Here is a 23190-nt window from a genome sequence, read left to right as displayed (position 1 = left end):
AGATGATTGATATCTGAGTGAGATGATTAATGTCTGAGTGAGATGATTGTTATCTGAGTGAGATGATTGATTGATATCTGAGTGAGATGATTGATTGATATCTGAGTGAGATGATTGATGTCTGAGTGAGATGATGGATATCTGTGTGAGATGATTGATGTCTGAGTGAGATGATTGATATGAGTGACGTGATTGATATCTGAGATGACTGATTGATATCTGAGTGGAGATGTTGGGTGATATGATTGATATCTTGAAGGTTAGGGCCTTATAGGCATTGCTAATGGATCTGAAACGTCAAGGATGACTCGTGGGATAGAGATGGCTCCGTAAATCTCAGCAGTGTGGTCTCAGGCCCCAGCACGCTTGTCCCCACACATCCATTGGTGATCTAGATCCAAGGATGTACTGAGCCAGAGGGGTCCCAGTGCAAGCTGGATCGCGGCATTTCTGGATCCCTTACCCCTGCAGATGCCCCATCCCAAGCTTCGAGTCTCAGTAGGGCCCTGCATGTAGCAGGAGGATAGGGTATCCTCCTGTACAAAATGGGGAAGTCCTAGCACCCACCTCTAAAGCCTGGCAAGCAGTGAAGGCTGACACTGGTGGGCGTGGCCAGGAGGGGCTGAGGGGCCGTGCCCAGCCACACAGGTCCTCTTGTCTCTCCAGTTTCCGACAAGCACCAGTTCAAGAATGAGCAGGTGATGTATCGTTTCCGCTACGACGATGGCACCTACAAGGCCCGAAGTGAGCTGGAGGACATCATGTCCAAGGTAGGGGCCCTCTGCACCTGTGACCCTGACTCAGCCGGCCTCGTTTACCTCCACCCTGAGTTTGCCACAGAGCAGGCCTGTGCCCCTTGGCCTGTTTGCCTCTGCCACTGCCCCCACCTCACCCCTGCCCCCATCAACCTGCCCTGCCCTGTCCTGGAAGCCATCTCTCCCATCAGCCTGGATTTGGAGGCTCATCAAAGATGTGACCTGATCCCAGAATTCCTCCCCTTTTTTCTTTCAGGGTGTGAGGCTTTACTGCCGTCTTCACAGCCTCTACACCCCGGTGATCAAGTAAGTTACTCTTTCCAAGCTCCACTTTCACCTCTACCTCTTCTTGGCTGTGTGGCCAGCTCTCTGAGCCCCCAGTCTCCTTCTCCATTAAATGGGGCTCGCAATGGCACCTACCTTATAGGGTTAAGTGAGTTAAGTTGTGGGAAGCACTGCAGTGCAGTGATGTGGGATGTCAGTTCTGGAGCCAGACAGACTGAGCTTGAACCTGCTTCCTAGTTAGCAGCTGTGTGACCTTGGGCAGACTTACTTGACCATCTGTGCCTCAGTTGTTTCCTCTGTGGAATGGGGATAATAATGGGCTCCACCTCAGGGCCTTTGTGCCTGCTGTTCCCTCTGCTCAGAATGTTTTTCCCCTGCATACCTTCATATTCGTTCTTTTACTTCCTTTAAATGCCTCCATATCACAGGGGTCTTCCCTGCCCTCCTATATAAAGTGTCACCTCCCTGGTACTGTCTTCTGTATTATTCTGTTTTCGTGCTCCCAATAAAGACATCCCCAAGACTGGGTGATTTATAAAGAAAAAGAGGTTAAATGGATTCACAGTTCCGCATGGCTGGGGAGGTCTCTCAATCATGGAGAAAGGTGAAAGGCACGTCTTACATGGCAGGCAAAACGAAAATGAGAGCCAAGTGAGAGGTGTTTCCTCTTATAAAACCATCTCACTCCCACGAGAACAGTATCCGGGAAACTTCTCCCATGATTCAATTATTTCCCACTGGGTCCCTCCCAAAATATGTGGGAATTATCAGAGCCACAATTCAAGATGAGATTTGGGTGGGGACACAGTCAAACCATATCACCTCCCTTTCTTCACTTTAGTTGTCATCGTCGTCTTTTTTTTTTTTTTTTTTTTTTGAGACAGGGTCTCTCTCTGCTACCCAGGCTGGAGTGCAGTGGTGCAATCATGCAGTCACAGCTTGCTGCAGCGTCAACCTCCCAGGCAGTCCTCCCACCTGAGCCTCCCAGGTGGTTGGGAATACAAGTGTGCACCACCATGCCTGGCTAATTTTTTATTTTTTTATTTTTATTTTTGAGACAGAGCCTCACTTTATCCCCCAGGTTGGAGTGCAGTGGAGTGATCTTGGCTCACAGCAACCTCTGCCTCCCGGGTTCAAGCAATTCTCACACCTCAGCTGCCTGAGTGGCTGGGTTTACAGGTGCCTGCTACCATGCCTGGCTAATTTTTGTACTTTTAGTAGAGATGGGGTTTCTCCATGTTGGCCAGGCTGGTCTCGAACTCCTGACTTCAAGTGATCCGCCTGCCTTGGCCTCCCAAAGTGCTGAGATTACAGGTGTGAGGCACTGCGTCCAGCCATTTTTTATGTTTTATAGAGACTGGGTCTCGCCATGTTGCCCAGGCTGATCTTGAGCTCCTGGGCTCAAGTGACCCTCCAGTCTCATCTTCCCCCAAAGTGTTGAGATTATAGGCCTGAGCCACTGTGCCCAGCCTAGTTTTCTTCTTAAAACTTGTCTCTGCTTGACCTCTTGTATGTTGATCTGTGCACTGTCTTTCTCCCCTAGTGAACTGTAGACCTGGCGAGGGGAGGAACTCTTCTCTGCCTTGTCCCCAGACCCTGAGCTGCACCTGGAGCAGTGCTACCCAGTTGGACTTTTGCACTCATAGAAATGGTCTATATCTGCGTTGTTGATACTGTAGCTACCAGTCACGTGTGGCTTTCTGATACTTGAGACTGAGGAATGTGATTTTTAATTTGGCTTAATATTAATTGATTGAAATTTATTTTTTATTTTTTATGTTTTTGAGATGGAGACGGAGTCTCACTTAGTTGCCCAGGCTGGAGTGCAGTGGCACAATCTCGGCTCACTGCAACCTCTGCCTCCTGGGTTCAAGTGATTCTCCTGCCTTAGCCTCCTGAATAGCTGGGATTATAAGTGTACACCACCACGCCTGGCTAATTTCTGTATTGTTAGTAGAGACGGGGTTTCACCAGGTTGGCCAGGCTAGTCGCAAACTCCTGACCTCAAATGATCTGCCTGCCTCAGCCTCCCAAAGTGCTGGGATTACAGGTGTTAGCCACCTTGCCTGTCCTAATTGATTTAAATTTATGTTGAAATGGATAAGTATTGGAGAGCAGAGGCCTAGGGCACTCAGTAAAGGCTTGTCAGTGAATGTTGAAAGATTAACTTCTTTTGCCTCTGTTTCTGCAGCTGTGAAATGGCCATAAGAATAGCTCACGCCTCTTGCGTTGTCATGAGGACTAAATTCATGGAAGGTGCTTTGAATGGCTCCTGGCATTGTATAATAAACACCAGTGATTGGTTATTCTTTTTATCATACAGCTCACAGTTGTGGATGAAGGGAGAGAAGGTGGTCTGATTCTTATCCCATCTGCAGATTTCTCTGTCCCCCTGACCTGATAGCTCTTATCACCTCTGGGAAGTGTAGAGAGGAAAGACCATTTCCTGGCCCTGTGGGAGGTCAGGCCCTGGGAACCACTTCTGTGGCCAGTCCATGTCAAGGCTGATAAAGTCTAGTTGAGGGATTTCTATCAGGCTTTAGGACTGGGGGGTCTGACACTGTACTCCCTCTGCCATCCTGCCCCCGCCCTCCCGGGCTCCTCTGCTGCTGCTCCCGTGCAAGCCCCAGAAGGCAGGTGGGACTCCTCCGCCAGCTCCAAGGAAGGAAGCTGCTGGGGAAGGCAGCAGACCCCCACCCACTGCACATGGGGCCTGTCAGCCCCCGAGTCCTAAAGCCTGAGAGAAATCCCCCAATTAGACTTTATCAGCCTTGACATGGACCGGCCACAGAAGCTCATCTTTGTCAGCTTCAAAGGCTGAGAGGTTGTTGCAGTTTCGCTGCAAGGTTAGCAGAGCTCACAGGACCCAGGCTCAGCCGGGATTCAGATGCTGTAACAGGCCAGGTCAGTTACCTCAGGAAAGAACCATGAGACCCACAGGCCTCTGTGCTGCCCAGTCCTAGTAGACTCCACGAGCCCCTTCCATGGGCTTCCCATGTCAGTTTGGTTTAAACACATCAGTGCCAATCACAAAACAAAAGAAAAAAAGGAAAGAATGGGGAGTCTCCCCTGCCACTCTATGAGCGTTAGCGTGGCTCCCGAGCCTCGGTGCTGGTGACATCTTAGCCAGGATAAGTCTCTGTTGGGGGCTGCCCTGGCGTTGTGGGATCTTCAGCAGCATCCCCGGCCTCTACATACGGGATGCCAGCAGCACCCCTGCTGCAGCCCCTCCAGGTCATGACAGCCAGAAATGTCTCCAGCAATCTCCTGGGCTAGAGACAAAGTTTCCAGAGCCCTAGAGCTGCTGCTTCCTGCCCCCCACTCTGTAGCTGGAAGGAGGCCTGGTTTAGAACAGCCGTGCCCTCCATCACACAGCAAATGAAGTGTGGAATCTGAGCTGAGACTTGGACCCTTGCCCAATGCCTAGAGAGCCTGGAGATCCTTGACTCCTGGGCACGTCCAGCAGGGAAGTCAGGACCACTGCCCTCTCCGTCCTCCCTGCCCTGCCCTGCCCTGCTCACTGTGCGCTCACCTTCTCCGCAGAGACCGTGATTACCACCTGAAGACCTACAAGTCGGTGCTTCCTGGGAGCAAGCTGGTGGACTGGCTGCTGGCTCAGGTGAGGGCCTCCTCAGGGGTGCATGACCGGTGTTCTGCTTTGTCCGTCGGTGTGGGGCTTTTTGTTTTGTTTTAAACATTTCTATTATTTTAATTGTGGCAAACTGTACAGAACATAAAATTTACCATCTTGATCATTTTTAAGTGGATAGTTGATTGGCATTCAATTCATTGATAATGTTGTGCAACCATCGCCACCGTCCATCCACGGACCTCTTTTAATCTTCCCACACTGAAGTTCTGCTCGCATTCATCAACTCCCCACTCCCCTCCTCCAGTCCCGATGACCACCATTCTACTTTCTGTCTCCGTGAACTTGACTACTCTGGTTACCTGCTGTCCGTAGAATCGTACAGCATTTGTCCTTTTGTGCCTGGCTTATTTTACTTGGCATCCTATACTAACGGCTCCTCCATGCCGTAGCGTGTGTCGGAATCTCCTTCCTTTTTAAGGCTGAATAATATCCCATTGTTTGTACATTAGTCCATTTGTGCTGCTGTAAGAAAATACCTGAGACTGGGTAATTCATAGAGAACAGAAACTTACTTCTCACAGTTCCGGAGGCTGGGAGCTCCAGATCAGGGTGCCAGCAGGTTTGGCATCTGTCCGAGGCTGCTCTCTGCTTCTGAGATGCTGCCTTGCTGCTGCGTCCTGTGGAGGAGAGGAACACTGTGTCCTCCCGTGGGGAGAGGGATGGGAAGGGCAGACTCCCTGCATCAAACCCATTCCCAAGGGATGCCTAATGCCCTTCTGTCTCAGTCGTCTCCTGATGACCACACCTCTCAATAGTGTTGCATTGGGGATGACATTTCAACATGAATTTTGGAGGGGACGAAAGCATTCACGCTGTAGCAGTATGGCTATACCATATTCTGTTTGTCCATTCATCCACCAGTAGACCCAGGGGTTGCTTCCACTTTGGGGCTTTCAGTTTTAAAAATGGGATCGCCTTGGGGAAACTAGGACAAGTTGGTTTTATCCTGGTACCAAACTGGAGCCTCTGTTTGGAGTTTGCCAAGTTATTCCTTTCAAAAATGTTCCAGGGTAGCCGGGCGCGGTGGCTCACGCCTGTAATCCCAGCACTTTGGGAGGCCGAGGCGGGTGGATCACGAGGTCAAGAGATCGAGACCATCCTGGTCAACATGGTGAAACCCTGTCTCTACTAAAAATACAAAAAATCAGCTGGGCATGGTGGCATGTGCCTGTAATCCCAGCTACTCAGGAGGCTGAGGCAGGAGAATTGCCACAACCCAGGAGACGGAGGTTGCGGTGAGCCGAGATCGCGCCATTGCACTCCAGCCTGGGTAACAAGAGCGAAACTTCGTCTCAAAAAAAAAAAAATGTTCCAGGGTAGGGGCTGACCGGAAGCTTAGAGAATGTGGGCCTCAGTTTTGATGCAATATCCCAAAGGGGTCTGCCCCATCTAGGTGTCGCGTACAGGCCTGTTCCCTGTCTCTTCTCCTTTATTGCTCAGGATCACAGATGCTTACTCTGGGCCAGGCCCTGGCAGGCATTGTGCGTTATCCTGTCGGGTCCTGTAACCTACTTGCAGATGGGGAACTGGGCCCAGAGATGGTGAGTGCTTGGTCCAAGGGTGCACAGCTTCATAGTGGCGAAGCTAGGACTCACTCACTATGCCTCGGTTCTGTGAATTTCTCAGGGAGTCCTCAAGAATGTCCATTTGTGGTGTGTAAAAAGAACACATTGACTCCCAGATGTGTTTCTGCTCATCTTGACACCAACAGGCATCTCTGGGCACTGAAGGAGCTTGGGAAATACAAGGCCTCAGAAAAGTCTACAGCAAAGATGAGAAGAAACCTGTGAAATCAAAATGGATAAATGTTTAAACATCTACAGGGTGCAGCTTTATGTTAGCCTCATTAATTGTTAAATTAAACATTCATAAAAACTTCATTCGAAAACAATTTGCTGACTGGATTTTCTCATGTTGCACAAATTCCTGATATGGATCGATGAATCACAGCCAATTTTTAAAGTGAATGTTTTTCAGCACCAAATAACTTCAAAAGAAAGTTGAGAAACATCCTTGAAAATAAGTTTTCTAGCCCAAAGAGTATGTCAAATATGAAATATGGGTGCATTTTAATATGTTTGCTCTGATATGGGACCCTAAGTCCTGGAGGTCTTGAAATATCTGGATTTTTTTTTTTTTGAGGTGGTCTTGCTGTCTCGCCAGGCTGGAGAGCAGTGGTACTCCTCATCTTCACAAAAGATTCAAGGTGGCCCAAGATGACATGCAGTATAGTGATCTCTGCCTCTTGCGTTCAAGCAATTCTCCTGCCTCAGCCTCCTGAGTAGTTGGGGAATAACAGCTACACACCACCTTGCCTGGCTAATTTTTTGTATTTTTTTAGTAGAGACAGGATTTCACCATGTTGACCAGGCTGGTCCTGAACTCCTGACCTTGTGATCTGCCCGCCTCGGCCTCCCAAAGTGCTGGGATTACAGGCATGAGCCTCCATGCCTGGCCCCAAATTATTAGGATTTGAGTTCCAATTTGTATGTCTGTGAAGCACAGAGCTGCTAACCATTGTACCACCCTCCCCAGCCCTCCTGAGAATCATGTGGAGTCAGCCCAGAGCACATGCTTTTATAGCCAGGCTATAAAAACCCTTCTTTTTGAGCTGCCATTGACTGAATGTGGGTTCAGGTCCTAGCCCTGCTACTTCCTAGCCCAGCGACCTTGAACCAGTTGCTCAACCTCTCTAGGCCTCAGTTTCCACACCTGTACAATGAAGCTAAAACAAATACCTCTTTCCCTTTAGACTGTTTTGAGGTTTCGATGAGATAGTTGTGTAAAGTGCTTAGAATGGTGCCTGGCACAGAGTAATTGCTCAATAAACGTAACTATTACTATGATTCTTCATCTCTTTTACAAAAGATTCAAGGTGGCCCAAGATGACATGGAGTATTGAAGACTAAAGAAATTGTGGAAGGATTTGGGGGCTACCAGACCAGTAACACCAGGAAACAAATGGAGGTTGGGGGGTGGGGTTGGTAATCTGCAGAGTCCCACCTTCTGAATGTGCTGCAGACAGATGGTGGGAGTTTCCTGTGTGGTTTAGGTGCTTCAGTTAGCCCAGAAGAACCTGAGCTTCAGGGCTCTCAGAGCTGCCCACTTCTCACTGCTGTGGACTTTTCTGAAGCTTCGTGTTTCCCAAGATCCTTGGGTGCCCAGAGCTGCCTGTTGGTGCCAAAGCATGGGGAAGGCATTGGTCCATGGGTTGAATCCCAGGCCTGGATCAGCACGGGTTGGCTCGTGGAGACAGCAGGATGCTGGCGGGTGTGAGAGGTATTTGGAGATGGAGGGACGGGCTGCACTGCCGTGGGAGTGGCTGGAAATCAAGGATGAGCCCTGGGATTTGGGTGCAATAGGCAGATGGAAATACCATTTGTGGAGACGGGGAGAAGGGCAAGAGTGTGTGGGGAAAATGACTTTATCCATGGGCACGGGAGATGCCATGGGGCCTCCCAGCAGGCAGGCGGGGAAGAGGGTGGGCTTTACACACACACCCGGGACTCAGGGAGCCCCCACTGCAGAATCCGCTCCTTCTCAGCTTTTGGGTAGCATTAGAGACAGGTTAGAAGAGAGTGTAGGGAAATTAGACAAGAGAGCTCATTAGCTAGCCTTTTTTTTTAAAAAAAAATTATTTTTGAGCACCTGCCGTGTATCAGGGGTTGTTTTTGGTTCTAGAGACACAGCAGGGAACGAGACAGACAAAAGCTCCTGTTTTCCCAGATCTTATGTTGTGGTGTGGATAGGAGAGACACTTACTAAATAAGAAGAGAAAGTGAAGTGTGTCACAGGTCTGCTGGTGCTTGGTGCAATGTGGTGGAGGGACGGTGTGGGAGCGGGGACCGGGGATCTCCTCCTCACATGGGTCGGGTGGTGCAGTTTACACGGATGTCAGGGATGGCCCTACTGGGCAGGGACACTTGAGCAGGGCTAAGGGAGGTGGGGAGCAAGCCCGGGCCACATCTGGGGAGCAGCAGCTCAGAGGCTCTGAGGCAGGTGAGCCAGGTGTGTTTGGGGAGCAGAGAGGGGGCCAGGGCGGCTGGGTGGAGTGAGTGAGGGGAGAGGAGTGATGAAGCCATGTGGGCAGACCATGCCAGGCTGTGTCCGCCCCTGGAAGGGCCCGGGCCCCTCCAGGACTCTGAGCACAGGAGTGGTCGGAGTGGCCTCAGTTGACAGACCCCTGGCTCTATGTGGAGGCTGGCAGCAGGGAGGGCAGGAGGAGGCAACGCTAGAAGTCCAGGCAGGGGAGGGTGCTGCCTGAGCACAGGGTGATAGGGGTGGTGGGAGAGGTGGTCAGATTCTGGATATTTTGAGGGCAGACCTAACACCGGTTGCTCATGGATGAGTAGGGCTTTGGAGGTGAGAGACAGAAAGGAGTGGAGGAGGACTCCAAAGCCTGTGGCTCGAGCTGCCGTTGACTGAGCTGGGAGGCTGTGAAAGAGGCCGGTGAGCAGGAGGCTCAGGCCTTCACCCTGGGGCACTCCAGCTTAGACACCGGAGGAGGAGGAACCAGCAAAAGCTTCTTCCAATGTTGGCGGCTGGTGCTGGGCATGGTGGGAGTTCTTTCTCATGGTCAGTGCTGGCTGAGGAGTTGTGGGCTTGGCCACAGGGCCCTTGGATCAGTGTCACTCTGTCCTGAGCCCCCACCCAGGACCCACATCTTGTTGCAAGTGGAGGCAGGGGGGATGTGGCGCAAGGGCTCTAACCCACCATGCAACATGTCCGTCCACTTCAGCAGCCTATCTGTGGCTTGGGCTGGCGTGGGACACAGGCTGGGTAACTGAGCCGATGCAGGAGGATGACTTCCAGGAGATGGTTGGAAAGGCAGCTGGCCTTCGGCTTGGGTCAGGGAAAGGGGAGGAGGGCGTGTGTGCCTGCGTGGGTCTCTCTGTGCGGGAGAGGTCTATGACAAGGATGTGACCTCGAGGTGTGGTTACAGCTAGTCTTGATTTCAGGAGTCGCCCCCACCTTCTATCTTAGCAGGAAAGTGGGAGGAACACATAATTGTGTAGGACAGGAGGGTATTTTTGCTTTGGACCCATCTTCATTTCTAACTCTAGGTTATTCTACCCCTTAAAATAAAATGTTGATTGAATCCTTGCTGAATCAGTTCCACATGCATTTGGCTGGACATAACGGGAAACCTAACTTACTAATAAGATGGTCTTCTCTCACATAATTCATTGTGTGGAGTTTTTGGTCCTAGAGCTCAACAGTGCTGTCTGTGGCCAGGCATCTTCTGCCTTTCTGTTCTGCTATCCTCATATCTTCTCTCTAGTTACCTCACAGTCACAATGTGGCAGCCATGGCTCCAGACATCACATCTGCACAGAACTATGGCCAAAGGTTGTCCTGTTGGAGAACACTTTTTCATCTGAGTATTAGGGAGGAAACTTCCCACAGTCCTCCCTTCCCCTGCGTGGTCTTTTCCTTAGGTCTCATTGGCCGGATGAGTCTGACATATGCCCCTAAACCAGCCCCTTGGGACATATGCCCCTAAACCAGCCCCTTGGGAGAGAACTGGGATTGCTGATAGTGGCTTAGAATTCCTTGGGATTCATTTTTTGTGACTTCGGGAGGGGGCTTGCTAGGTACTACTCTGGCAACCAGCGTTCTTTAAACTCTGAGGATGAGGGGCATTGGCCCTTGGAGAGATAACTTGCACTCTCTATCAGCCTTTGGTGCATTTAATCCTCAGAACAATTTGAGACAAGTGTAGTTGTTTCCATTTTACTGATAAGGAAACTGAGGCTTGGGTTATGTAACTTGCCCCAGGGCACACAGCTGTCGGGATCGTGTGTGTGTGGGGGGGGCAGGGGTTGTCCTGATGCCTTCGTAGTCAGTAACAGTCATAACAGATCTGTATTAATGATCGCTGATTGAGTCTGAGCAGAGACCACCCCTCAGGGGCGTCAGAGGCCTAGGAGAATCAAGGGCATATCTGAGAATGAAAGAAAAACATGGATGAGGAAAGGAAGCTCAGAGAGGCTAAGGGATTGCCCAAGGTCATCCCTGTCTGGAGTTTGCTGTCTTTACCTCTCCACTTGGTGGTTTCTGAGTCTGTGTCACTTGGGCTCCAGGACACCCCAGGCTGTGACTGTCACATGGAGGGCAGGGGATCAGCAGGCTGAGCGGGAGAGAGCAGAGGCCAGGCCAAGGACCCAGGTGTGGGATGGGTACAGATCTGCAGGAATGCGCCCGGAATGTCCGCCATGTGGACTCCCAGGCAGATGGCAGGTACTTATGGCAGCAGGGTTCTCAGCAGGGGCAGGGGCAGAGAGGAGTCGGGGTGGGGGAGGTGGGGGTCAGGCTGACAGCTTAAGGTACTGGGAGAAGAGATGCAGGAGAAACTGGAACAGGAAACTTGGCTGCAATCCTTGGTAGCTAACCTCCCCTCTCAGCCTCAGTCCCCCACTCTGTGGCATGGTGGCGGGGTTTCCAACTCTGAGTGGCCTCCATTGTTACTGTGTAAGTTTGAGCAACTGCCAAGTCTGTCTGTGCCTCTGTTTCCTCCTCTGTAGAGTGGGGTTAATAAGAGCGATTGTCTCCAGGTTGACTGTACAGTCTTGAGTAAAATCCCGCAGCCCCTCGTACATGGTAGGTTGGTGAGAGGCCTCCTTGGGCATCTTGATGGGGTTTTGGAATTCACGGGTAAAGAGGCCGTCTGGGGTCCTGTATAAATCACACATCTCCCCCTGTGACCCCGTCTCTCCGCCCCGCTTTGCCTCCTCCATCTGCATTCCTCGGTGATTCTCTCCAGTGTAAAACTAAGCAGGAACAGCTGATATTTATCAAATGCTCCCTGTGTGTCAGGCTTTGGGCCGAGGTCTTGCACAGAATGTCTCATTCAGTCCTCACGAGAACTTGGTGGGGTAGGGACACGATGCTTTTCCCACCACCTTAGAGAGACAGAGACCGAGACTTAGGGAGGGGAGTTCAGAATCAGTTTCCAGACTAGGTCCTCTCTTCTCCCTTGTTTCTGTCCCTCCTCTCCTCTCCCATCACATCCCTTTTCTTCCCTTCCTTCCACTTTCTGTGCCCCATCAAGGCTAGACATTGAGTTTTGATGTGGGATGATGAGGTGAGCATGGCAGACAGCATTCCTGTCCGCACGGAGCTTACACTCGTTGGGTAACAGACCTTAAGCAAAATGTATACATGGCTGAGTTAATTTCAGACTGGGACAGGGTGGCACAGACACCTCGCAGGGTATTATACTGAGTGCGTGTGACCGGTGAGAGGATGAGTGGAGGAAGGTTTGGGGGCTACTTTTGGGTAGTTAAGGATGGGACACTCTGAGAAGGTAGCACGGCCCGGAGAGCTGCGAAGCCGGGGCAGGGCATTCCAGGTGTGCAGGAAAGGGTGGGTGCAGGTGCCTTGAGGTGTGTGGAGGGCGCCTGGGGCATGTGGGGGGTTCAAGGCAGGGAAGCATTGAGGGGAGGTTGCAGGGGTTTCGTGTGTGGCAGCTTCCTCTGGGAGGGGAGAAATTGCATCCTTCTGAGAGGGCTGGAGGGAGGTGGGCTTCCTGTACAGGTGGCACATCGGGGCCTTCCTGTGTCACTTGTGACCTGAGAGTCCCTGCTGGCCTAGCTATAGGAGCTCTAGGACCCTGTGAGGAAGCTGGGACTGTGAGCCTCAGAAGGCCAGCTGGCTCCAGCTGCCTGCAGGCCCCCATCTGCAGAGCTGGGCCTGCCGCCACCAGGCCCTGCTGGCCTCCCCTGCCGGCCCCTCGCAGCTGGGGGGAGGCTGGTCTGGATATGGCCTCTCATAGCCGCCTCCCCTGGCAGGGTTCCAAGCCCGCAGGCCCTCCAGCCACTAGCTTGGGGTCCCGTGGGAGAAATGTGTCTTTATGGAGTCAGCCAGGGCAGGCAGTGTGGTGCAATGCCGAGGCCAGAGGCTGTGCCCCGGGCCTTCCCCCAGGGCCGAGTCCTGCTGCCTTTGAATAACAGCCCAGTCTCCTCTGGTTGGCAAATCTTCTCCACCGGGAGGGGACAGGCGGGGCCTCTCAGGACTCCTCATTCTGGGAGGCGTTTGAGTGAGAGGAGGTGGTGCCTGTAGCTGTCTTTGGAGTTCAAGCTCATTGACCTGGGTGCGAGCTCCTACATGACCTGGCCCCTGCTGGCCGCTCCTTTATCCAGTCGGCAGACAGCTATTGAGCTCGGACTCTAGGCCAGCCCCCTTCCCAGCATTTAGGATTGAGCGGGACACAGCAGCTCCGGCTCCTGGCTCCCACGGCCTCACTCAGCTTGTCCTCCATGGGCCGGCCGCGCCGCCTCCTGGTTCCTGTGCGCTCCAAGCTTCTACCCATCTCCAGACCTTTGCCCCTGCTGTTTCCTCTGCTTGACAGCCCCTCCCACCTGCATATGCACGTGCACGAGCACATACACGGCCGCACACTCGGCCTGCATCTGTTGAGATTATTTGGGTTGCAAGCAACAGAAAACAGTCCCTGGCTAATTGAAGGGAGAATGAAAAAGATGACTCATCAAAGGGAGGTGGGGCAGTCACAAAGTCAGGGAGGGCCTAGGAGGCCTTAGAAAGAACTGGCACCAGGAAACGCTGAGAGGCTGGCACGAGGGGGTTCTGTTCTGGGCACAGTCAGCACTCCCGTTCCCTGTCCTTGGGGTCCTCCACTCATGTGTCATGTTCCTGGGGCAGGGAACATCCCGTTGGCCTCAACCTGACCTAGGAGGGCAGCAAACCTTGACTGACTGCCCCACCACGATGACATGCCACCTGGGAGAGTGGGTCCCAAAGGCCAGACGCGCAGGGCCCAGCACACGGGCCGTGCCTGTTCATTCTTCATGTTTCGGGTTGGATGTCACTTCCCTGGGGAAGCCCTGAGATGAACCAGGTCCCCTTCGTTCAAATTGTATCAGTTTGGAATATTTCCAGTGCCAGGATAACAAACCCAACTGAACAGTGGCTTAGACAGAAGCCACGTATCAAGAAGCGTGGGGCAAGGTGGTCCCAGGGCGGGTGTGTGGGCTCAGGAGCAGACACAAGAACCTTCCATCCTTCACGCTGCCAGCCTCAGCACCTCAGTGGTGTCAGCTATCTGCTTATCAGGGACCCCCTGCAGCTCCCACCATCGCTGCCTCACGTGACTTTATCCCAGGCAGGCGGTGGTGGTGCTGCTTTTCCCTCCTACTGAGAGGGAAGGTGTTTTTCAGAAGTCCCTGGTAGGCTTCCCCAGATGTCTTATTAACTGGTGCTTGGTCAGTTAGCAATTGCACTTGATTTCTAGTATTAGAGACAATCATGGAGGCTGAGCCAAATCAGGGTTTGTGTTTCTGTGGCATGAGAGAAGTCCAGAAGTAGGTGGTTCGGAGCTGCCAGAGTGATCTCCTGATGCCTTTGGGGACCACACTGTCTGTGTCCTTCTGTTCTGCCTGCCTTAGTGTGTTTCCAGCATCTAGGGCACCTTGTCATCTAAAGTGACTGCAAGAGTTCCAGCCATCACATCTTTGTTCCAGGCAGGAGGAAGAGAAAGGGCCAGGGGCTTTTGCCAGAGTGTCCCACCAGTGATTTCTGCTTGTCGCTCATTGGCCACCTGTAGCTGCAAGGAGGCTGGAGATGGACGAGGGCTTCTTGACTAGGGAGGAATGGGAGGGGGGTGTTGCTAGGTAACCAACATTGTCTGCCACTTAAAACCTCCATTTTTTCTTTGTGGCATTGATCACAGTGCAGTAAAATAGTCTTGTTTGGAGTTTATAAATAATAATCACAAACCCGTTTTGGGGTTACTGCGGTAAATGAACAGACAACGCCTGGCCCTCGTGGAGCTTACCTTCTCAGATGGTTGTGGGCTTCTCGCCGGCCATGTACCACCTCTCAGTTGCTGCCACCTGACACCCTCCCTTGCTTATTCCATTCCAGGGAGACTGCCAGACTCGGGAGGAGGCAGTGGCGCTCGGCGTGGGTCTCTGTAACAACGGCTTCATGCACCACGGTAACCGCCCCACCTGCAGCCCTGCCCCTGGGGCCTTGCTCCGTGGAGCTCATGTTTAGGGGAGTGTGGGAGGACTGAAGCCAGGTCTGTGGCTCTGTGGACCCCTGGGGGGTTTGGGGTGGCCACGAATCCCACCTCCTTCCCCTTCCTGTCCTGTACCGATGGAGACATCATTTCTGGTGTCCACTGGGGACCAACATGGCTGGCAGGACATGGGCTAGATTTGAAGTCCAATCCATGGGTTTCCATGGGGCCAGGTGAGGCAGGCCTTGCCTGAAGGCCTTGGTGGGGAGGGAGGAGCTGTGTCCTCTGGGGCAGTGGGCAGGTGGGTTGTGAATGTGAGGCAGGAAGCCCTTCCTGGGATGTCTGCCTCTTTTTCCTGGCCTCCTCCCTCAGATCAGTGCCTTTTCTTTCCACTGGGAGAGGTAGGTATTCACTTTAGACTTTAAAGCAGTCACTTTAGACTGCAAGGTGCCCTCGAGGCTGGAAACACACAAAGGGGGGTGGGTTCTGAGATGTTCCTGAGGCAAGAAGGTGGCAAGAAGGAGGACCCATTGGCTCCATGGACACCAGTTTAAATTACAACATAAGTTAGTGTTCTGTGTGCCTGGGCTCTTTCTAGACATTTCCCACGTATTTATTAGTTTAATACTCACAGCCGCCCTTTGATGTGGGGATTAACACAAGCTGAGATAGTTAAGAAACTTGCTCAACGTTACCTGGCAAGTAGAAGCCGAAGTTAGAACCGGGCCATCTGGAGCTGGGATTAGAACCCAGGCCGTCTGGAGCTGGGATTAGAACCCAGGTCGTCTGGCTTTACAGGTTACACACTCCACTACTCTGCTATGTGGCCTCTCCCCTTGAGGGCCCTAGGGGAGCCCTGAGTCTCCTATCCTTTCTTAATCCCTGCCAAGGTGCCATTTCCCTGTTTCCAGAACATTCCTCAGGGCCTTTGCACTTGCAGTTTCCCTTGCCAGGGTGCGCTGCCTGCCTCATCCCTGCACGTGACTCAGCATTTTTGCTCAGTCCACCCCTGCCCAGTGAGGGCCTCCCCACAGCCCCATCTAAGATAGCTCTGCTCCATCATCACTCTGCTCCTAGCTTGGATTTTCTTGTTTTTAAAGGGACTGTTCTCTCTGTGTTAGGCGGATCCCACCCCTCCTTTCTTTCTGCTCATTCTGACATCACATGTGGTATGTTTGGTGTTCCAGGCACCGTGCTAGACTCTGGGAGCACAGTGACGACCAGGACACGTAGTCCCATGTGTGTTGTGTGTGTGTGCACGTGTACTTGTATGTGTGTGCCTGCGCGTGCGTGTGGTGTGTGCAGAGGAAGGCAACAGGGATGCCAGTGAGGAGGTGATCATGGTAGTCCAGAGGAAGGAGGATGTGGCTGGGATCTGGTGGTGGTTGCAGAGGGGTGAGAAGTGGTCAGATTCAGAAAACCTTGAGCCATGGGAAGGCCTTTTGGCTGTTTCCCCTTTCTGGTGTTGGCTTTTTTTGTTCTCTCTGGGAGATCTGCAAACTTTCTCTGTAAAGGGCCAGACAGTGAATATTTCAGGCTTTGAGGGCCACATAGTCTCTGTCACAACTGCTTAATTCTAACTCTACCTTTGTAGCACAAAAGCAGCTCCAGACAGTATGTAAACAAATGGGTGTGGCTGTGTACCAGTAAAACTTTATTTAGAAAAAGCAGCTGGTGGGCCGTAGTTTTTTTTGTTTTTGAGAGGAAGTCTTGTTCTTGTCGCCCAGGCTGGAGTGCAGTGGTGTGATCTTGGCTCACTGCAACCTCTGCCTCCCAGGTTTAAGTTATTCTCCTCCCTCAGTCTTCTGAGTAACTGGGATCACAGGGGTGCACCACCATGCCTGGCTGGCCATAGTTTTTTGAGCCCTGGTCTGCCTGCTGGATTTGCTGTTCCCTTGGCAGATTGAGCCACGTGCTAGAGAGCTGAGAGGCCTTTGGGTCTATCCCCTGCCTTGTGGCCAGCAGGTCCCCAGCTCAGCTGACTCTCAATAGGCCCATGTGCCTCTCTGGGTCTCAGTTTGCCCAGTTTTCCATCGGAGGCCTTGCTGTCTCCTCATCTGCGCTCAGCATGCCCAGCGTTTTGTGGGAATAGGACTCACTGTTTAGCTTCTGGTTTCCCCAGCTGAGGTGGGCAGATCAGGGCCAGCGTGGGCGGCCGAGGGCATTTTCACCCATCCACCTCATCTCACCAAAGTCCTTCATTCCCAGAAGCTGCCCTGTTCCCCTCGGGGCCCTCTGATAGCCCAAGCCTCCCACCAATCAGCTGGACATAACCTCTCGTTTGTGGGTGAGGGTAATTAGGGGTCCTCCCCAGCTGCTATTCCGGGAAGGCTGCTGGCTGTGGACTTTCCGCTGGGCGGTGACTCCCGGCCGATCCTGACGTCCTTAGGGCCTCTGGGGGAGAGAGATTGCAGGGCGTGACCCTGCTCCACTGTTCCCTGCCGCAAACTCAAAAATAGGCTAAAATAGGAAAGGGCCAATTCCAGGGTTGTGGCTGCAGCAAAATACAGGGTGCGGTGCAGAATGGGCCACAGGGAATGGCCTGTGTGGCACCTTTCGAGGCACCTCCAACTGGGCCTGAACTGAGCCCACAGACCCTGGAGTATTTCCACCTGAGGACTGGCCTGGGGTCTGGCCCTCTTGCTTTAGGCACATTTGGGGAAACTGAGGCTTGCTGTTGAATCCCCACAGCCACCCCAGCACATGGGTCCTGTTATTCTTGTAGACGAGGAAACTGAGGTTCGGAGAGGTTAAAGAACATGAACACAGGAATGGGCTGAGCAGGGATATGAACCCAGATCTGAGAGTATCCTATAAAGCCGTACCAGCAGCCGGGAAAGGTATTGAGGTCGGTAGCTCACTTGGCTGGGCTCATGGACCTGAGGAATTCCATGCTGTTTTCCACAAATGTTTTGGCCAATATGCAGCATTGCAATTCTTCCTCCCATTCCCGGATTTTTCTAACTTAATGTTTATAGTGGCATGGAAGCCAGCGGCCCCCTGGGGCCTGGCTCCCCTGGCTCTGGTGAAAGTGGCAATTTGTGTGTCTGTTTTCTCCAAAAAGGTAACGGGGTGGCTTGAGAAATGGGCTCGCAAACAGGTAGAACTCCCGGTGAAATGTCCCGGAAAACTGAAGAGAAAGAAAGAAACGGCCCTGGCTGCTTTCCACTGAGTCACCAAATCCAGAAAAAGCCTCTGTCTTCAGGGACAAGGGGGAGGTCTCATGGCTGAGGCAGCTGGTTTCCCTTGTTTCAGGCACCCCCTGGCCTCCGACAGCTGCCATTACCTCCCTGAGCCTTGATTGCCCCCTTTGTGCACTGTTTACACTCAGCCCTGCCTCGTCTACCAGGCCTGGCTGGGCACTGTGGGGAGAGGAGGAGGAGGAGGAGGAGGAGGAGGAGGAGAGGAAGGAGCCACGATGAGGGTCCTTCTGTTGCCTGCTGGTTCTGTGACCTAGGGCTCTGAGTCTTAGTCTCCCCGCCAGTGAAAGGGACACAGCAGTTCCTTTCTTGTCCAAGGAGTGGATGAACTTAGCATGCCTCCCAGTATGCCTGACACACTGGGAGGTGCCTAGTTAAGTTGTAAATTACAGGGATCAGATCACCAATTGGTTGTTATTGGTTATTTTGATTCATTTCCCTAGCTTGTTCTAGAAAGGAGTCAGTATATTTTTTATGTAAAGGGCCACTTAGTAATAATTTAGGCTTTGTGGGCCATATAGCTTATGTCACAGTATTCAACTTTGTCCTTGTGGCTCAAAAGAAGCCATGGATAATATAAACACAAATACAAATACAAATGGCTATAGCTATGTGCCAATAAAACTTTATTCATAAGAACAGGTAGTGGAGCAGATTTGGCCTGTGGGGACTGAGTTTGCCAACTTTTGGTCTAAAGTGTCTCAGCATCATTTCTTTCTGATTACTAAAGAGGTTTAAATGCCTTTTCACAAATTGCTGCTCATTTTGAGTTTGCTTATGTTAGTTAACTGTTTGTATCCTTTCCTCATTTATCTGTGAGTTTCTCAGCTTTTTCTGGTTGATTTGTTAGAGGTTTTTTTATATTCTAGATATTTATTCCTCTTGGTTTTGGACACTATAGTTATCTTCACATCTGCTGTCTACCTATGGAGTTGTTATTGAATGCAAGTCCTTAATTTTAGTCTAGTACAAGAGGGTCTTATACACAGACTCCTTTTCTACTCTAGGACAAAGATGTCCTCCTATATTTAGTTTTGTTAGCTTTAGCTTTACTGTTCATATGTAGATCTTTTAATCCATTATGAGTTTAATTGTTGTATATGGTGTGAGGTAGGGATTCAATTTCCCCTGCCCCACCAGCAAGTCAGTTTTCCATGCACTGTCTATAGAACACTCTGTGATCATGTATCATCATAATAGACTAAGTTCCCACAAACACTTAGTCCTCTTATGTAATTTCTGTTCCCTTCTACTGGTTATTGATCTGTTTCTGCTGCAGTTCCACACTGTGGTTTTTACTATGGTTTTGTAATATATTAATATCTTTCTATAGCAGATGAGGCTAATTCTGACTTTTCAAGAGAAGTCAGAAAGCCAGATCTCTTTGTGAAATATCCTAATATGTTAGTGTTGGCATATGATTCCATTTTAATAGAATTGTGTTTGCCAAATCAAACGTGTCTGTGGCCTAGTTCCAGCCTGTGCCTGCCAGTTGGCAAACATGGCTAAAACTTTCCCATGTGAATCTGACCACTGAGTGCATGTCTGTGGATTTGCAGTGCTGGAGAAGACTGAGTTCAGGGATGAGTCCCAGTACTTCCGCTTCCACGCTGATGAGGAGATGGAGGGGACCAGCAGCAAGAACAAACAACTTCGCAATGACTTCAAGCTGGTGGAGAACATTCTGGCCAAGCGCCTGCTGGTAGGACCACAGCTGAGCTGCTGCCCCTTCCTTTCCAGAGCCCCCTGCAGGCCTGGGAGCTGGACGACCTTCCAGCTATGGCCAGAGAAGGGGGCTCAGCTTGGAGTACCAGAATATGGGGGATTCTAGGTGGTCGGGCAACTCTGTCAAGAGGCTAGGCTGCATCACTGGCTGAGACTACCCTCCTAACAAAAGAGATTGGGCTTACAGACCTCCCTTCCTATCCCCTTGCTTCTCCTGTCCCCTCCTAGTACACTGTATAGAGTGGTTGGCCTCCTGAAGTGACTCATCCCGCATACCCCATAGCAACCCCCATCTTAATGCATGGCCCTCGGCAGGCAGTCAAGACAGAGGCTCAGGGAGGTTAGTTCTCTGGCCACTGCCAGGGTTGGAGCTGAAGCCTGACTCATATGAAGACAGCTCCATTAACTTCTCTCCCATAGTACTGTGGGGACTACTGTTCCCTCTGATTTCGTTCCTCTCACTGTAAAGTCCTCCAGTGCTCCCCGTCATACTTAGGATAAAATTCAAACTCTCACTATGGCCTGCAAGACTCTTCCAGCCTCTCCAGCTTCATCTCCTATGTTCTCTTCCTCATTCCACCCAGCCACCCTGCTGTCATCTCTTTCCCTTCCCCTTCCTTTCCCCTTCCCTTACCCTTTGCTTTCCCATCCCTTCTCTCTCCCTTCCCCCCTTTCTCCCTCTCTTCTCCTTTCTCTCTCTCTTTCTTTCCCCTCCCCTCCCCTCCCCTCCCCACCCCTTTTCTCTCTTTTTGGCAGGGTCTCATGCGCCCAGGCTAGAGCTCAGTGTTACAATCATGGCTTTCTGCTGCCTCAACCTCCCTGGGCTCAAGTGATTCTCCCACGTTAGCCTCCCCAGTAGCTGGGACCACAGGCGTGTGCCACCACACCTGGCTAATTTTTGTATTTTTTATATAGGCAGAGTTTTGCTATGTTGCCCAGGCTGGTCTTGAACTCCTGGGGTCAAATGATCCTGCCACCCCAGCCTCCCAAAGTACTGGCATTACAACTGGGAGCCACTTCGCCTGACCTCCGATCTCTTTTCTTACCCTCTAGTGCCTTGGGGCCTCCCTCAGGACCTTTGCATGTGCTGTGCCTGCTGCCTGGAGCACGTTCCTCCATGCTTTATGAAGTTTTGTTTTTCGGTTCACTCAGGTCTCAGCTCTCTCTGATAGCACCTCCTCTGACGCCTTGCCATGCCCTGTCCCCTTAAGTGCTTTAATTCCAATTAGGTACACGCCCTGCATCACATCCTACATTTCTTTGTTTATTTGTTTCTAGTCTGCCTCCCCCACTCAGCAGGGCTGGGCTGGTCTGTCTTGTTTAAGATGGTGTCTCCGGCACCCATGAGAACTGCCTGGCTGTGTGATGGGCAGCATCTCCGTCAATGCCTGTTGACTGAATGAGTGCCTTTCCCTGTATCCCCACCACTGCCGAACTTCCAGACCTGTTTCCAGCATCCTGCCGTCCCACCCTGGTGCAGGACTACTCTTCCCTAAACTCCCCGACTCCACGTTCTTGGTGGCTGGACACCTTTGGATCCGTGGGATTCATTCAGCCAGTGGCAGGCAGGCACAGATTGAGCACCGGTTCTGGGCCAGGCGCTGTTTGCATTTTGCTGTGCCTTGCCAGCCTGGATCTGGCCGCCTCCCTGCTAGACCTGGGACAAAGTCATGGTCCTCTGGGGGCCATGGTGGACCCGCCTCGCTCCCTGACTGGGTTCCTTCTGCCCTGGGCCCTCAGATCCTGCCCCAGGAGGAGGACTACGGCTTCGACATTGAGGAGAAGAATAAGGCCGTGGTGGTGAAGTCCGTCCAGAGGGGCTCCCTGGCCGAGGTGAGGCCCTCAGGGGAGCTGGCAGGGGCCGTGAGCAGGTGGCAGAGTGGGGCATCTCTCTCCACACTCCTTGAGGCAGCCAAGCCCGGGAGATTCTGGAATGACCGCTGGCTCCTCTTCTCTCGTGGCCCACGTGGAGAAACTGAGTCCAGGACCCACTGTCCACAGTGGCTGGGGGTGCTGGGAGTAAGCACATAGGTCCGGGGCTGTGCTTCTGGTATGTTCCACCGCTGCCCTCTGCTGGACGCTGTGGGGAGGTACAGAAAAAAGTAGGTTTCTCAGTTTTCTGCACCAAGTCACAGTGGCTTGAATAAGCTAAGATCATTGCCCTTCAACCCAAAGCCTAGAGGGGGATAGGTTAGGAGGGTGAGGGCGTAGCTGGCCGAGGATTTAGCTCCGGGCCTTCCAGCTTCTCCTGGGGCTTGTAGAGGTGGGTGGGGTAGATGCACCTGCTGTGCTGGCACAGCAGGCTTGCCCCTGTGGGAATTAGGAATGCCTTGGGCTACAAGTAGCCACATGCCCGTGGCCAGAGTGGCTGGGCTGACCTTGCCAGGGATGTGAGCAGTTGCAAGGAGACAGTTGTCAGTCTTGGTTCAGGTCAGCGTTTCTTTGTCTTTCTTGGCCAGGCCCTCACAGACACAAGGCGGCTGCCCCAGTGTGACCCTCGTGTTCCTGCACCACAGGGTCAGGCCCCAGCAGAGTTTCTCCCAGGAGGAGCATATTTCCCAGCCGCCTTCCCGTGAGCTTCGCTTTGTGGCTCCTAAGGCAGAACCGGGTCCCTTGTGCCCCTTAACCGCTAACCACAGACACAACGCAGTCACCCTGGTGGGCTCACCGAGGCCTGCCAGATGCCTTGGGCGAGCACCTTCTGCCGAACACATTTGAGGTTCCTTGGTGAGGAGGGAAGGAGCTTAGTAACCGGTGTGCGTGTCTGTCCTCCGCTGCCCCACCCAGATGGCCGGCCTGCAGGTTGGGAGGAAGATCTACTCCATCAATGAGGACCTGGTGTTCCTGCGCCCCTTTTCGGAGGTGGAGTCCATCCTCAACCAGTCCTTCTGCTCCCGCCGCCCTCTGCGCCTCCTGGTGGCCACCAAGGCCAAAGAGTGAGTGTCTCCGGAGTAGGGTGTCCAGCAGCCCTGCCTCTCAGACTGAGTGGTGGCCCAGGGCTGAGGTGGGATGAACTGTCCTGGTCCCCCATGGCTGCGACCCCTTGCTGGAGGCACACAACACAAGCCGGACCTTCATTCATTCGGTGGATGTTTATGGAGAGCCATTCTGTGTCAGGTGGCACTTGGGGTCCCGGGGGTCCAGCCATGTGGGGACGCATGTGGTTCCTGCCATTCATAGATCTCAGATCTAGTTGGGGGAGGGAGCAGGAGACAGACGATACGCAGATAGAGAAGTAAGGCACACGCTGAGACCATGCTAGCGAGCTTGCCGCAGGTAAGTTTCTATAAACCTGAGAAAGGACCTGGAGTATGCAGAGGGATGGCCACCAGGGAGGCAGCACTGCAAGTTGGGGGAGGACCTGAAGCAGATGAGGGGGGAGTCGAGGGGATTTCTGGAAGAAGAGGGCTCCAGGCAGGGGAAACAGCCAGGGCAGAGGCCCTGAGGTGGACCTTGTCTGGTGCTTTGGAGGAGCAGAAGGAAGCTGATGGGGCTGGAGCAGTGAGAGAGAGGGAGGGCTGGGGGGTGAGTGAGAGGGAGGGCTGGGGGGTGAGTGAGAGGGAGGGCTGGGGGGTGAGAGAGAGGGAGGGCTGG

General features: G+C 52.4%; 1 protein-coding gene across 1 annotated transcript in view; it reads left to right on the top strand.

Annotated features, from left to right (window-relative positions):
* The window catches only part of PREX1 (phosphatidylinositol-3,4,5-trisphosphate dependent Rac exchange factor 1), a 205015-nt gene that overhangs the window by 148720 nt on the left and 33105 nt on the right, over positions 1 to 23190 (top strand). The window contains exons 12-18 of the mRNA XM_017541375.2: positions 667 to 770; positions 1012 to 1061; positions 4584 to 4659; positions 14575 to 14647; positions 19431 to 19573; positions 21337 to 21429; positions 22384 to 22532. Of these exons, the coding sequence (XP_017396864.1) occupies positions 667 to 770; positions 1012 to 1061; positions 4584 to 4659; positions 14575 to 14647; positions 19431 to 19573; positions 21337 to 21429; positions 22384 to 22532 (688 nt within the window). The remainder of the gene's footprint in view (positions 1 to 666; positions 771 to 1011; positions 1062 to 4583; positions 4660 to 14574; positions 14648 to 19430; positions 19574 to 21336; positions 21430 to 22383; positions 22533 to 23190) is intronic.

The sequence above is a fragment of the Cebus imitator genome, unplaced genomic scaffold (assembly GCF_001604975.1).
Source record: "Cebus imitator isolate Cc_AM_T3 unplaced genomic scaffold, Cebus_imitator-1.0 Scaffold132, whole genome shotgun sequence".
Lineage (NCBI taxonomy): Eukaryota > Metazoa > Chordata > Mammalia > Primates > Cebidae > Cebus > Cebus imitator.
This window is presented reverse-complemented; position numbering and strand designations above follow the sequence as displayed.